This window comes from Lycorma delicatula, chromosome 9 (assembly GCF_047948215.1).
Source record: "Lycorma delicatula isolate Av1 chromosome 9, ASM4794821v1, whole genome shotgun sequence".
Classification (NCBI taxonomy): Eukaryota; Metazoa; Arthropoda; class Insecta; order Hemiptera; family Fulgoridae; genus Lycorma; species Lycorma delicatula.
In genome coordinates, this window is record NC_134463.1 from 131,601,562 (window position 1) to 131,613,711 (window position 12,150).

Below are 12,150 nucleotides of genomic sequence, written 5' to 3' on the forward strand. Positions count from 1 at the left end.
TATATAGGCTTAAATGTAATATTCTGCTAAATAAAATAAAATTACTAACTGTAATAATATCTCTCTCTAAAGTAAGAAATGGGTAAATTAAGGTATAGTTTTTCTGTATCATTTACTAGATCTTAATATATATTTTTAACATTTGAGATGTAATTTTTTCAGTGGTGTTTGGGTTATGTTTTTAACTTCGGCCGGTCTGATGGCTGTCACTTTGGTGTATTTTGTGACTGGTGTTATGGCTGAATTTGCTGTTTGTAAACCGCTAGAAGATCCTGGTGATTCTCGTATATTTACTTTGATCGATGAAGTCGTTAAACTCGATAAAATATATAATATTACAGATGGACATTCACCGCCTTTAAATATTAGCTCTGTTATTAGGTATGTATTGACTTATTTTCATTGTTTTGAAATAGTTTTTGCCAAGAGCTTAAATTTTTTTAATTTTATTTATATGCATATATTTCAACATTTAAAAATTTATGCGCTAAAAAAATGTACTATACAGAAGTCATTACAAAAATTTTGAATTTTTTAGTTTAAGAATTTTTACGCATAACTGGTGGTTATAGAAAAGAAGACCGCTGTATGATGTTGCGATCATCAGAAAGAACTTTTGAAGTAGTTTATTAAAAAAAAATAAATAACCTCTCTCAGGTATCCTATGAAGAATCCATGTTTGTCCGTGCGTGGGAGTATACATGTGAACTTGTGCAGCTAGGCTATTCTTTGAGATAGATTAATAAATGTATGAATACCTTGATTTCGAATCCATCACAACTTCTTTCTTTATACGTTTAACAACCTGTTTCAGGAATAAGGACTATTCATTATCAGATATAGATTATACCTGTCTATTGTTGATTGTGGAGGTGATGTTAAAACAAAATAGCAAAATACAAATTTTCACACGGCGCACATACACAAAAAAAATATGCTTAAAAAGATGGGCTGTTCAGCAATTACTTGTAGATTGTTGGTTGAATGGTTAGCATACAGACTTCTAAACTGGTTAGTATCTAGATCAGTTCCTAGCAAGTATCAGGCATTTTTTCACCCATCACTTCATCTATTCCATCTGTTTGTTAAAATATTTCCATAACAAGTTTGTGCTGGTTCTGTTTTGTCTGTTCTGACCATAATTGTCTGTTCTGACCATAATTGTCTTGTTCTGACACAAGATTATACAATCTTGTTAGACTTGAATGTTAGTTGATTGTTAAGTAACTTTCTTTTTTTTTAATTTTGTATGTCATACGATTTGAATTCCTCAAGAACATCAATTTAGAGCTTATTACAACCACAATAAGTTTGAAGGGAAAGCATTTATGTAAGAAAAGGAAGAAAGAACAACGGGGGAAAAGTGGTACAGGAAGTATTATACTACGTGCAAACATTGATCTGAACTGCTACTGACCGAAAATTAAATCGATGTTTCATTCAATTCCCGATAACTCATCATCGTTTATATCAGTCACCACTAATATTTAAATCGCTATCACTATTTACATTAATTACATCATTTTTAATTAACAGTTCTCAAAATAAATAAGATATTTTTATTTTCCTGACATTGTTGCAATTTGATTTCCATTTCGCATTCGTAATTGAATTTGCTCATACTTCAATTTATGCATAGCATCATCATCCAATTTAAAATTAACATTTTTTTTTTTTTTTGTAACAGATACTCTTTTAAAACTGCCCAAATTTTTCCAATTGGATTTAATTCCAGAGTATAAGGAGGAAATCTCAAAACTCTTGTAACCTTTCCCAGCTAAAACTGAATTGATTTTTAATAATTGATTTTACATGGCTTATATAGTTTTATTAAATTGTACAGTTCTAGTTTCACATTGTACTTGTAAATGACTCATTATTTTATATAAGCCGATTGATCAGATCTGCTTTTCACATGTTCAAATTTGGAACAGAGTTTAATTGCACGTTATGGTACAAAGCATTATTTATGACGATGACTGTCTTAGAGGGAAGATTAGGAATTAATTGTTGTTTTTCCCACCGCTCATAATTAACAGAATTCATATCATCATGGTAATCTCCTATTTTCGTATCCGATTTAAATATAAGAAATCTATTTTTGTAAAAACCATTTTTGGAGGAATCGGCATATGCAGTGCAAGTTTGCTTGCCTTTAGAAATCAGAACAGCAAAGTTGTTGTTGCTTGATGATATCACCACAAAAGCTTGAATGAATGTAAATGAAGTGTAGTCTTGTACAGTCTCAGGTCGACTATTCCTGAGATGTCTGGTTAATTGAAACCCAACCATCAAAGAATACTGGTATCCACAATCAAGTATTCAAATCCATATTAAAGTAATTGCCTTTACTAGGATTTCAACCTTAGAACTCTTGACTTCGAAATCAGCTGATTTGTAATGATGAGTTCACCACTACACCAAGCTGGTGGGTTATCTAAAATAACAGAAGAGTTGTAACTGCAGTCACTCATGACTGTAGAGAAAGGAAAAATGGAGAATGATTTGGAATGAAAGGAGAAGGAGAATGGTTTGTTGACATCCTGGTTTGTTATAACTTTCCCAAGTCTGACCATTCCTGACAGAATAAATGTAGGTTACCTTTCTATTCATGTGCAATCATATATTTCTAACCCCAAATGTTGCTTCCATGGAAGCAACATTTGGTCACAACAGAGTTTTGGTCACAACAAAGATGGTTGCACAAAGGAACAGGTTTGTGCATGTTGTGGCTGTACATGATGACATCTTGACCGCTGAAGTTTAAAAATGTGCATATTGTAAGGGTCCACACTCGTCAGGTCTCAAAAATGCCCAATTTACAAAGAAAAAGAAGCTTCTTTGAAGATTTGTACTGAACAGAAAGTTCCCTTTCCTGTGGCTCATCAGGAATATAGAAAATCCCTCAGCGTGCAGAATCCTGTATAACCTGGTGTAAGTTTTCTTCAGGCTCTCTCTTTTAACCATGTACAAAAAGTGAATAATGTGGATCATGCAAGGAGATAACCAAATTGGTAGAGCTTTATCAAACCAAGTGAAGTCTCTCACGGCTGCTATTAAAGCATTGAATATGGGCAAGAGGTTAACTTCTGCTAGAAAAGCTGATGGTAATTTATCTAAATCCACCTTGGTTGTTGCACCATCACATGAATTTTCTGCTGCACCAATTATGCAGCAAACAACCAAGATCTCTGTGAAGGAATCTATTAAAACATCATTGCTTGGTACGGCTTCTCCGTCCTTCCAGGCTTCCAAGTCCTCTCCACCATCTCAAAGTTTGTATGAGGTTGTGTTGTAATGAAGTGCCTGAAGAAGTGAGGTTCTTCTTAAAGGTCATTAAGTCCAAAAAGAAAAACCAGATAATATTTGATAAGTAATCTGCATGCAGAGGTTTTATATATAATAGGAAAAAGATTTTTTTACGGCTAAAAACATTATTCAGTGGAATATTTGCAGTCTCCATTCCCACAATGAGGATATTGAAATCTTAATAAAGGAAGAAAATCCTTTAATACTGTCTGCAGGAGACTCACCTCCATCTACAGGAAGATGTGTCCTTTCGTGGATACATCTGTGAAAGAAGTAGAGAGGATGTGAAGGTGTGGTTGTTGTAACGGGCTGTACGTTATAGCAGAATAATGAACTGTAGTATAAATAAAATAATTACGAACTGATTGAGAACTAACTATACTATATTTATAAGGTTAACAATATTAAACTATATTACTATGATGCAGAGGCTGTACTGGCGTGCATGATTACTCTAACACTGTTCAACTCCAACTAACTAGTATAACAGAATGTTCTTAATACTAAAGCTGCCCATAGGCAGCGCTGAGTATCTGATTTTAAACCAAACAGTTGTTTTCCTGAAGGAAATTGTAATAGCCGCTTGTGTTCCACTAGCAACAAACATCTCTGCACAAGCAGTGAAGATATTGGCACCATTCAAAATGAATATCCACAACATACGCCTTCCTGCAAATTCCAATATTAGTGAAGATGATCTATTCAGTCTGTTTCCCCAAATTCCTTTACTCTGTTAATAATTGGTGATTTCAACTCCCATGAATAGTAATGAGGCTCATTGTCATGTTCTTCCTGTTGCAGTACAGTTGATCGACCGAGGCAGAACTTAGATCTTTGCTTATTAAACAATGAATCTTATATGTTTATGTCATCTTCATCACTTACATTTTCGTGCATCGATCTGTTCTTTTGTTCAGCAACCTTACTCCCACGTCCTGCCAGTGCGTTTCCAAAAAATTCTTTGGAAGGGATCATAGACTGGTTGTAATCTCAGTCGCCAATAGTGATTTGCCTCAGAGTCAGCCATGCAGGTGTGTGGTTCAGAAAGCAGATAAGATCAGATACAAGGATTCCTTTGGGCATATATGTGGTAGTGTGATCCATCAATTTGCCAACCTGATACTCAATAGTGCAAATGAATTTATCCCTTTAACTTCTAGAAATCCAAGGCCGCCCTCTGTTCCTTGGTGGGATGAGGACTGTAGGAATGCACTAAGGGATCGGCACAGGGCTTTATGTAATTTCAATCAAAGACCTACAACTGAATTGCTCTGCACCTTCTGCAATGCAAGGGCTGTTTGACATCGAGTCTTAGACGCCGGAAAGATCTTAAAATCAGGAACATTAAAGAGACCGGCAAGGGATTAGTTGTCATAGTGGATGATACGGAGACCATTCAGGCAATTAGAGATTCCATGGCAGTTAAGCGATTGAATGTGAAAATAAACCTGAAGAGAACGCATAGGCCCTGTGTTATAGTCTATGATATTGACCGTAACATGACTGACAAAGATGTCTTGTCCCTCATTAGGGAACAGAACACTGATATGGTTGAAGCTGTCTTCCAGCGGGACTGCAGGTTGGTCTTTAAAACGGGTAGGCATGATACCAAGAAATATCACGGAGTCAATGAGGTAAATTCTGGTCTCTTTCAAAAATTTATGTCTGCAGGCAGACTATCGATTTAGGGTCCTGCTGAGTAAAAGAGTACGTGGATGTCCAAAGATGTTTCAGCTGCTGCAGATATGGTCAGGGCTAAATTTTGTAAGTTTGCCTTAGTGTATGTGGCAAGGAGAGACACAAGCGTGACGATTGTTCACATAAGTCCGCTGCTCTGGCCTGTGCAAACTGTAAAACGTTGCAAAAAAAAGAATCATGAACACCCAGTTGTTAGTAGGGAGTGTGGCTGTTATGTAAGACCTGTACTTTAATTCCTTAGATGGTTAGGTTCGGTTCGGTCATTAAATGCTCAGGATGCTTATGTAGTCCAGGTTGAGTTAGGTGAGATTGTAGAGAGTGTCAATATTGTCCTTCTGCAGCTCCCATATGCAATTAGGGATGATCTGCCAGACTTTCACAGCTGGAAAAAGTTTTGTGTAGGGTATACCTGTATGTCTGCTATTCTATGCAGGAAGTCGCTTGTTAGTATCTTTATACAGCAGGTTTCTGACGCGCATCATGCTGTGGTCAGACTTGCCATTTGTGGACAGAACCTTACAGTTGTTAGTTCATATTTCCAATACAGGGATCCCCCTGAGAAACAACTAGCGTGATGGGATAGGATCCTTCGTATTGTGGGTAATGGTCTAATCCTAATTGGTGCTGATGTTAATGCGAAGTCGCTTTTCTTGCACAGTGGGATCACTGATCATGGCGGTTGCCTAATTCGCAGTTTCATTGCGTAGCACAATTTTGGGGTCTTTAATGTTGCAGACCAGTTACCCACTTATGTTGGTACGGTTAACAGACGAAGGTACTTTTTAGGTACAAATATTAACATCACCATTGGTAGGGACATCCCTGGCAGGGTCTTTGACTGGTCTCTGGTCAACAACTATTCTAGCAATCATCGATTGATACTTTTAGAAATAGCAGATGAGCTGTGTGATGGCCATGAGGGACACTTTCCTGTTTACCAGGAGCGCTTCCTGTGTAGGAAGGCGGACTGGCCGAAATTCTCCTCTTTGTTGGAGTCCAGACTGGAGACTTTTTCTCGAGACCTTGATAGCCTGTCATTAGATGTCCTGGCAGAAACTTTCACTTCTGCGGCGGTGGCGGCGGCTGAAGCCGCCATTCCTGGAGGCACTGGCCAGGAACGTATATCTCGTTGGTAGCCTCAGAATATGATAGCAATGAAGCAGTGTGTGAACAGACTCAGAAGGGCTGCGTAACAAGTTGATGATCCCGATCAGCGTGCGACCCTAACTGCAGATTACTGCAGAACGAGGGCTAGGTACTTTCATAGCATTAGGTCCTCTTTTCCTAATTCATGCTGTTCCTCATTCAGGAGCAAGGGAATAGAGACCCTTGGGGCATTGTGTATAGAGCCCTTGGACAAAAGCGCAGGAAAGGTGTCCTCTTGCCAGCCTTGTCTACTGCAAGGGTGTGGTAATTGATAAGGACCAGGTCCTTAACATTTTGCTGAATGATTTGCTCCCAGATGACATTATGGTAGGTGAGGATTCATACTACCGGTGGGTCAGGCAGGAAGTCGCAGTTTTTGAGACCAACTTACAATCTTTTGAGATCACTGAGGTGGAAGTGCGCCAGGTGATCTGTAGTATGGCATAGCACAAGGCCCCTGGATATGAGGTGCTCAACTGCACCTCATCCAAGCGCTTCCAGTAGTTCTTGGTCCTCTTAACTAGAATGTATAATAGGTTGCTCTTCGCTGGACACTTTCTGGAAGCGTGGAGACTTGGTGTTGTTGTTCAAAGGTGGCGACAATTATCCTACTGTTAGTTCTTCTTACTGTCCACTAATACTCTTGCCCATTATTGGTAAGGCTTTTGAGAAGGTCCTATATATGCGTATTAATGTTAGATTGACCACTGCTCATTTGCTAATGGACAACCAGTATGGTTTCCATCCGGGCAAGAGCACTGAGGATGCCACTAAAGGTGATGAATATAGCTTTCTCTAGTCCATGTAAATATGTGTTAGGAATTTTTCTGGACATATCCGGGGCATTTAACAACTTATGGTGGCCCTCTACCCTGTTTCAGATGCAGAAGCATAAGTGTACACGAAATGAACTAGAAGTGCTCTCAAGCTATTTCAGCCATCAGACCGTTTCCCTGAGTGACGGTGGCTTGGAGGTTCGTAAGACCTTAAAGAAAGGATGCCCTCAGGGCAGTGTTCCAAGTCCCCTTTTTTGGATCATGGAATTTGATGTAAGATTGCCATGTGGTTGTCATGCCATCGCTTATGCTGACGATGCGCTGCTACTGATTGAAGGGGATTCGCATAATGAGGTAGAGTTCTGAGCTGCTCGTGCTTGCAAGACACTCCGACTGTGGAGTCTCCAACATAAGATGATTTTCAGCCCAGAGAAAACCACAATAATGTTACTTAATGGCTGATCAGCTGCTACCCAACGAATCCAGGTCCGGATGGCTGGTCTCCCCATTTGGTATGTTACGACTCAAAAATATCTGGGTGTTATCCTTGATGAGTTGATGAGAATTTTCAGTTCAAGGAACATCTACAATATGTTGCAAAAAAGGTTGCTGATGCTTTTTATGGAATCCAAAGTCATTAATCCCAATTCGGGGCTGAATTTCCATACCATGTGAATCTTTACAAAGGTGTCAGCGAAGCTATTATGCTGTATGCTGCACCTGTCTAGGCTTACCATATGGCGTTTTGGTATTGCACAGACCATTTTTCTGCAGGTCCAATGACTCCTTTTGTTGGCTGTTATAGGCGGTTATAGAACAGTCTCGCGGGAGGCAGTCTGTGTTATAGCCGGAGTCAAACCAATAGATATCTTGGCTAATGAGTGTAAGGAACACTATATTTCCAAGGTAAATAACCTATTGACGTCAGAACGAAAACTTCGCGAAAACGAAGACTGGCGCCTTGCGTCTTGGCAGGTCAAGTGGGATGAATCCCCCGCAGGTCACTACACGCATGGTATATTTCCTATAGTTTCTGATTTAGGATCGATTGGATGGGTCTCCCCTAATCGGTATATCACAGTTTCTCTCCGAGCATGGTGCCTTTCGAGCAAGTTTGGCTAGGTTTCGTTTGGTGGATTCGAGTCAATGGCCAGATTGTGAGACTGATGATAAAGTGGACCACCTCCTCTATGTCTTTCCCTGACTCGAGGTCGAACGTTCAGAAGCTGTTAGGGAACTTGAGAGAATACATTCCTTTCTAGATCTCTGTGTTGCGGATGATCTGTGAGGAGTGGTCTATAATGGCTGGTTTTCTTCGCCACCTTGCAGTGTGTAGGTCTGCAGAGGGAGTTTAACTCGAGGGAGGGGTACTCGATTGTGTTAGGATCCCAGTTGGCTATAGGGTTTCAGCTTAGGCATTGGATTGGCTGGAGGTAGGTGCATTGGCATCATGCCACGGTTATATTGGTATTGTTTTTGATTTGCATTGGGACTTGTGCTGGTGAAGATGGCTGCACTGCTGGGGTATGTTAACCCGTGTGACCGGGGGCGTGGCTTTTCTCTGCCAGTGGCAGTCATGATTGTAAATTGGTAATGGCATACAAGACACAATGATGAGACCAGTTGGGTGCAGGATTTGTCCCCGGCTCATGTGTGGACCAGAATTACAAGTCAGAAATCAATAGAGTACTGAAAAGTAAATGAAAACCATGAAAGAAGTTCATTTGCAATGAAGAATACTAAAAACTGCAATGTACCATATTTTCAGAAATTCGATTGATTCTATGTATTTTGTTACAGAATAATGAACTAATAATAGAGACACATAACACTATTAACCCTTGTACGCTTCCTTTAATGTTAGAGGGGGTTATAATAAATTTCATCTTTACATGTTTTACCTGCTTTTGCATAATGTTTCACAGTCGCAATCATATATGAAACTGGCCTTAAAATAATAATACATTGTTCATACTATAAATATCATTCGATCATTACAGTGATTCAGATACAACCAAAATTTTAAATTGGAAAACATGAAAAATGCTGCGGGGCTTATGTGAATAAATATATTATAATTAAGTAAAAGGATTAATTTCAAATTTTTTTTTAATGAATATCTTATCTCATTAGGAATAGCATGATTTGGAGATAATGACCAAACTTCTAAGGTGTAAAGCTGCAAAGTTTTATTAATATCTACCCATTAGTTTTTGTGTGATGTGCATACAGGAACGAACCTAGTTATCATTTTATTTTGTACAGATTTTAGTATTATTGATTTTGTAACTGTACTTTTTAATTCATTTTTTTTTTTTCATCGTTTCATTGTAGGAGTTGTCATAATAATGGTAGCATATATAAGGTGCTTCGTCTAGAACAGTTATTCGATATATCTGAAGTTACTGATTATGCATCACATTATGGTATTCTGGAAAGGATTAAAGAGTTGACTGATAATATCAGACTTGATCAGCATGTTGATATTTTAACACGAAATGCTGAACAGCAGTTGTTAAAATTAGCTGATTCGCCATTAAATAATATCGATCTTATAGCTTATACTAATGTTGTAAGTACTACTTTTACATTACATTTATTATTGTTATCATTAAAATTGTGGAAATTTCATTTTCCCAAATAAGGAGCTAATTTTTTAATCTTAATTATTATAATTACTATAGCTTATGTCTATTTGTTATTATTTGCATTTTGATATTTATAAAAAACGGTAGAAAAAAAGTCAAGTCAAATGTATTTGTTAGTGGAGAACTAACAAATACATTAGTCAAAACAAAAATAATTGTTATTTATTTTGTAGTCTTTTAGAATGTAGAAAAATAACCGTTATATTTGTTTGCATAGTTTCTTATAGGCCACCATGATTTGGAATTAGATCCATAAGCTGTCCTTTATTTCATTAGCATTTATATTGAACTTCCATAGACACAAATCAGTCAGAGTGGGGATTGTTGACAAAATCATGTAAAAAACAGGAGAAACATTACTTCTGTCACCATCACACTGGAAATCATAACTCTCACACGCTCTAAGCAAAGAAATATAGCTCAATAATACCCTAGAATGAAACAGCACAAAACAACTATTTTTCTGAAAGAATCACTTGTGAAGCTGCTCTGGATTTTCTAATATCTTGTATCAGAAATTTTATTTACAAAAATCATTTGACTTGCTTCATCCAAATTCAATAAACTAGGAAGAAAATTTTAGTAATTTTCAATCTGATTTGAAGTTAACTCGCAGAAATTTTAACAATTTCTTTTTTCCTGAGGCTTCAATTCTTGAACAAAGAGCGATTTATGCAGGCGAAAATTTGACAATATTCTTCATAAACTTGTACACGATGTACTAAGTGAGTTTTTTTAATGTCTTTGGGCTGATTGCATTGTATTGGTCTCTAAAAAGTAGTAACAGCTTTAACATTTACAGATGTGCAAACTGTTTTTCCTTTGCCGGTAGTTTTTTCTTTTGTGTTAAGGGTTCTGGGTTCTGTCCCGGTTCCTATCCCAGATATCACGTGAGTAAACATCCAGCAAGATCATGGTAATGAAGATTAAGTGTTGGTGAAACTCCAGGCTGTCACTATTTTTTTAATATGACTTTTCAGCACTTCACTGCACTGTGTCAGCCAATGGCAACAATATGGTTGAGGAGGGTGCATCTGCAAACATGCTTACCTGAACTGCAGTCTTCCCCAGTATTACAAAGAAAATTTCTCATTTTTTTGACCCACCTGTATATAGTAAATTTACACAGTATTTAAGAAAATTGTTAATATTTATATTAATGTTTTTACTAACAAAATAAAGGAAAAAAATGAAACAGACAATAAAATTCTGTTTAAAAAATATAGATTACAGTTGAATATGTTTCACTGTAGTACTACTTTACTGTTTGGTGTATGAAGTTACAATTGCAGTTTATTTAAATGTTTATCTCATTACTAATCTTGTTTTATAATAATTTCTGTGTATATAAACTGTGTTAAACTAAAACATTACTTCGTTGTTCGGATAGGCTAGTATATTTATGTTTTACTCCTTATTACATTACTTGACTGTGTATTTTTTGTAAATACTTTTAAAATGTGTTAATATTTATATATTTAAGTACTTTAATATTTAATTAACATATATGAATTATCAACTATACAATCCAGTCATTTGTTATATTTGGCTACAAGGAAGGACTTAATTCTAAACTGATATTCTGGTGAAAAATTTGGTTTATTACATTAAAATATTTTGCACTACTTCACCCATTTGTCCCTAACAACTGCAACTCATAAATGTGGACGGTGTTGTTTATAAAATAATAAGTAATTGAAAATTTCATCAGCATTTCTAGGACATTACTAGCGTATAACAAATAGTAAAGTAAATGATATGATCGAATAGAAAAACTTAACGTAAAAATTAATGAATAAAAAACAAATATGATTTCTTTCAAGTGCCTTTTGCATTACTCAAATTTTTATTGGAATAACTTAAAATAAATAAAGTGATTTTTCAGAGAGCTTTTTTGTTAATTTCAAATTTTTTATAGTTGAGAACTAAACTCATGGCACTTCAATTAACCTCATCCAGAAAAGAGTGAAATTTTAATTATTAGTTATGGATTTTTTACGAAATCGCATTTTTAGATTAAGTTCCAAAAAATGAAAACCAGTTACAAAATAAGTTCATTTTTAATAAAAGTTATCACTTAACGTCAGTTTGTCCCAACCTGTTGATAGTTTCTTGATGAATGGTACATTACATAATAGTACACATACAGCAATGATGTGAAACAAAAAAATAGAGATGCAAATCATCATATGTATAGATGCTAAAAATTGTGATCGGTTGAAATATAATATAAACAGAGTGATTGAGTCTGCTGACTATCCAAACTCCTCCTTGGTTTCATCAAGACAAGTTGTATTTTATTCGATTTGAAACAAGCGACTCATTCTCAACAGCAGTGAGCTTCCTCAACGATTCAACAGTCTACAGTAAAATAGCAACAAATTAACCTTCTGCAAATGTAAGAAACAAAAGAAAAAAAATAATTTCTTGTTAAATACTTTCAGATATTAATATAGTTGCCAAAACATTGATAATAAAATTAATAATTCTATTTATAATACAGCAGTTAATTTAATTTCTATAAATATTACTCATGAATTTATTCAAACTGAAAATACTGTAAATGAATTTTC

General features: G+C 36.2%; 1 protein-coding gene across 1 annotated transcript in view; it reads left to right on the plus strand.

The window, feature by feature from the left end:
- The window catches only part of LOC142330161 (prominin-like protein), a 231,974-nt gene that overhangs the window by 154,679 nt on the left and 65,145 nt on the right, over positions 1 to 12,150 (plus strand). The window contains exons 10-11 of the mRNA XM_075375268.1: positions 163 to 381; positions 9,264 to 9,501. Coding sequence (XP_075231383.1) covers positions 163 to 381; positions 9,264 to 9,501 — 457 coding nt within the window. The remainder of the gene's footprint in view (positions 1 to 162; positions 382 to 9,263; positions 9,502 to 12,150) is intronic.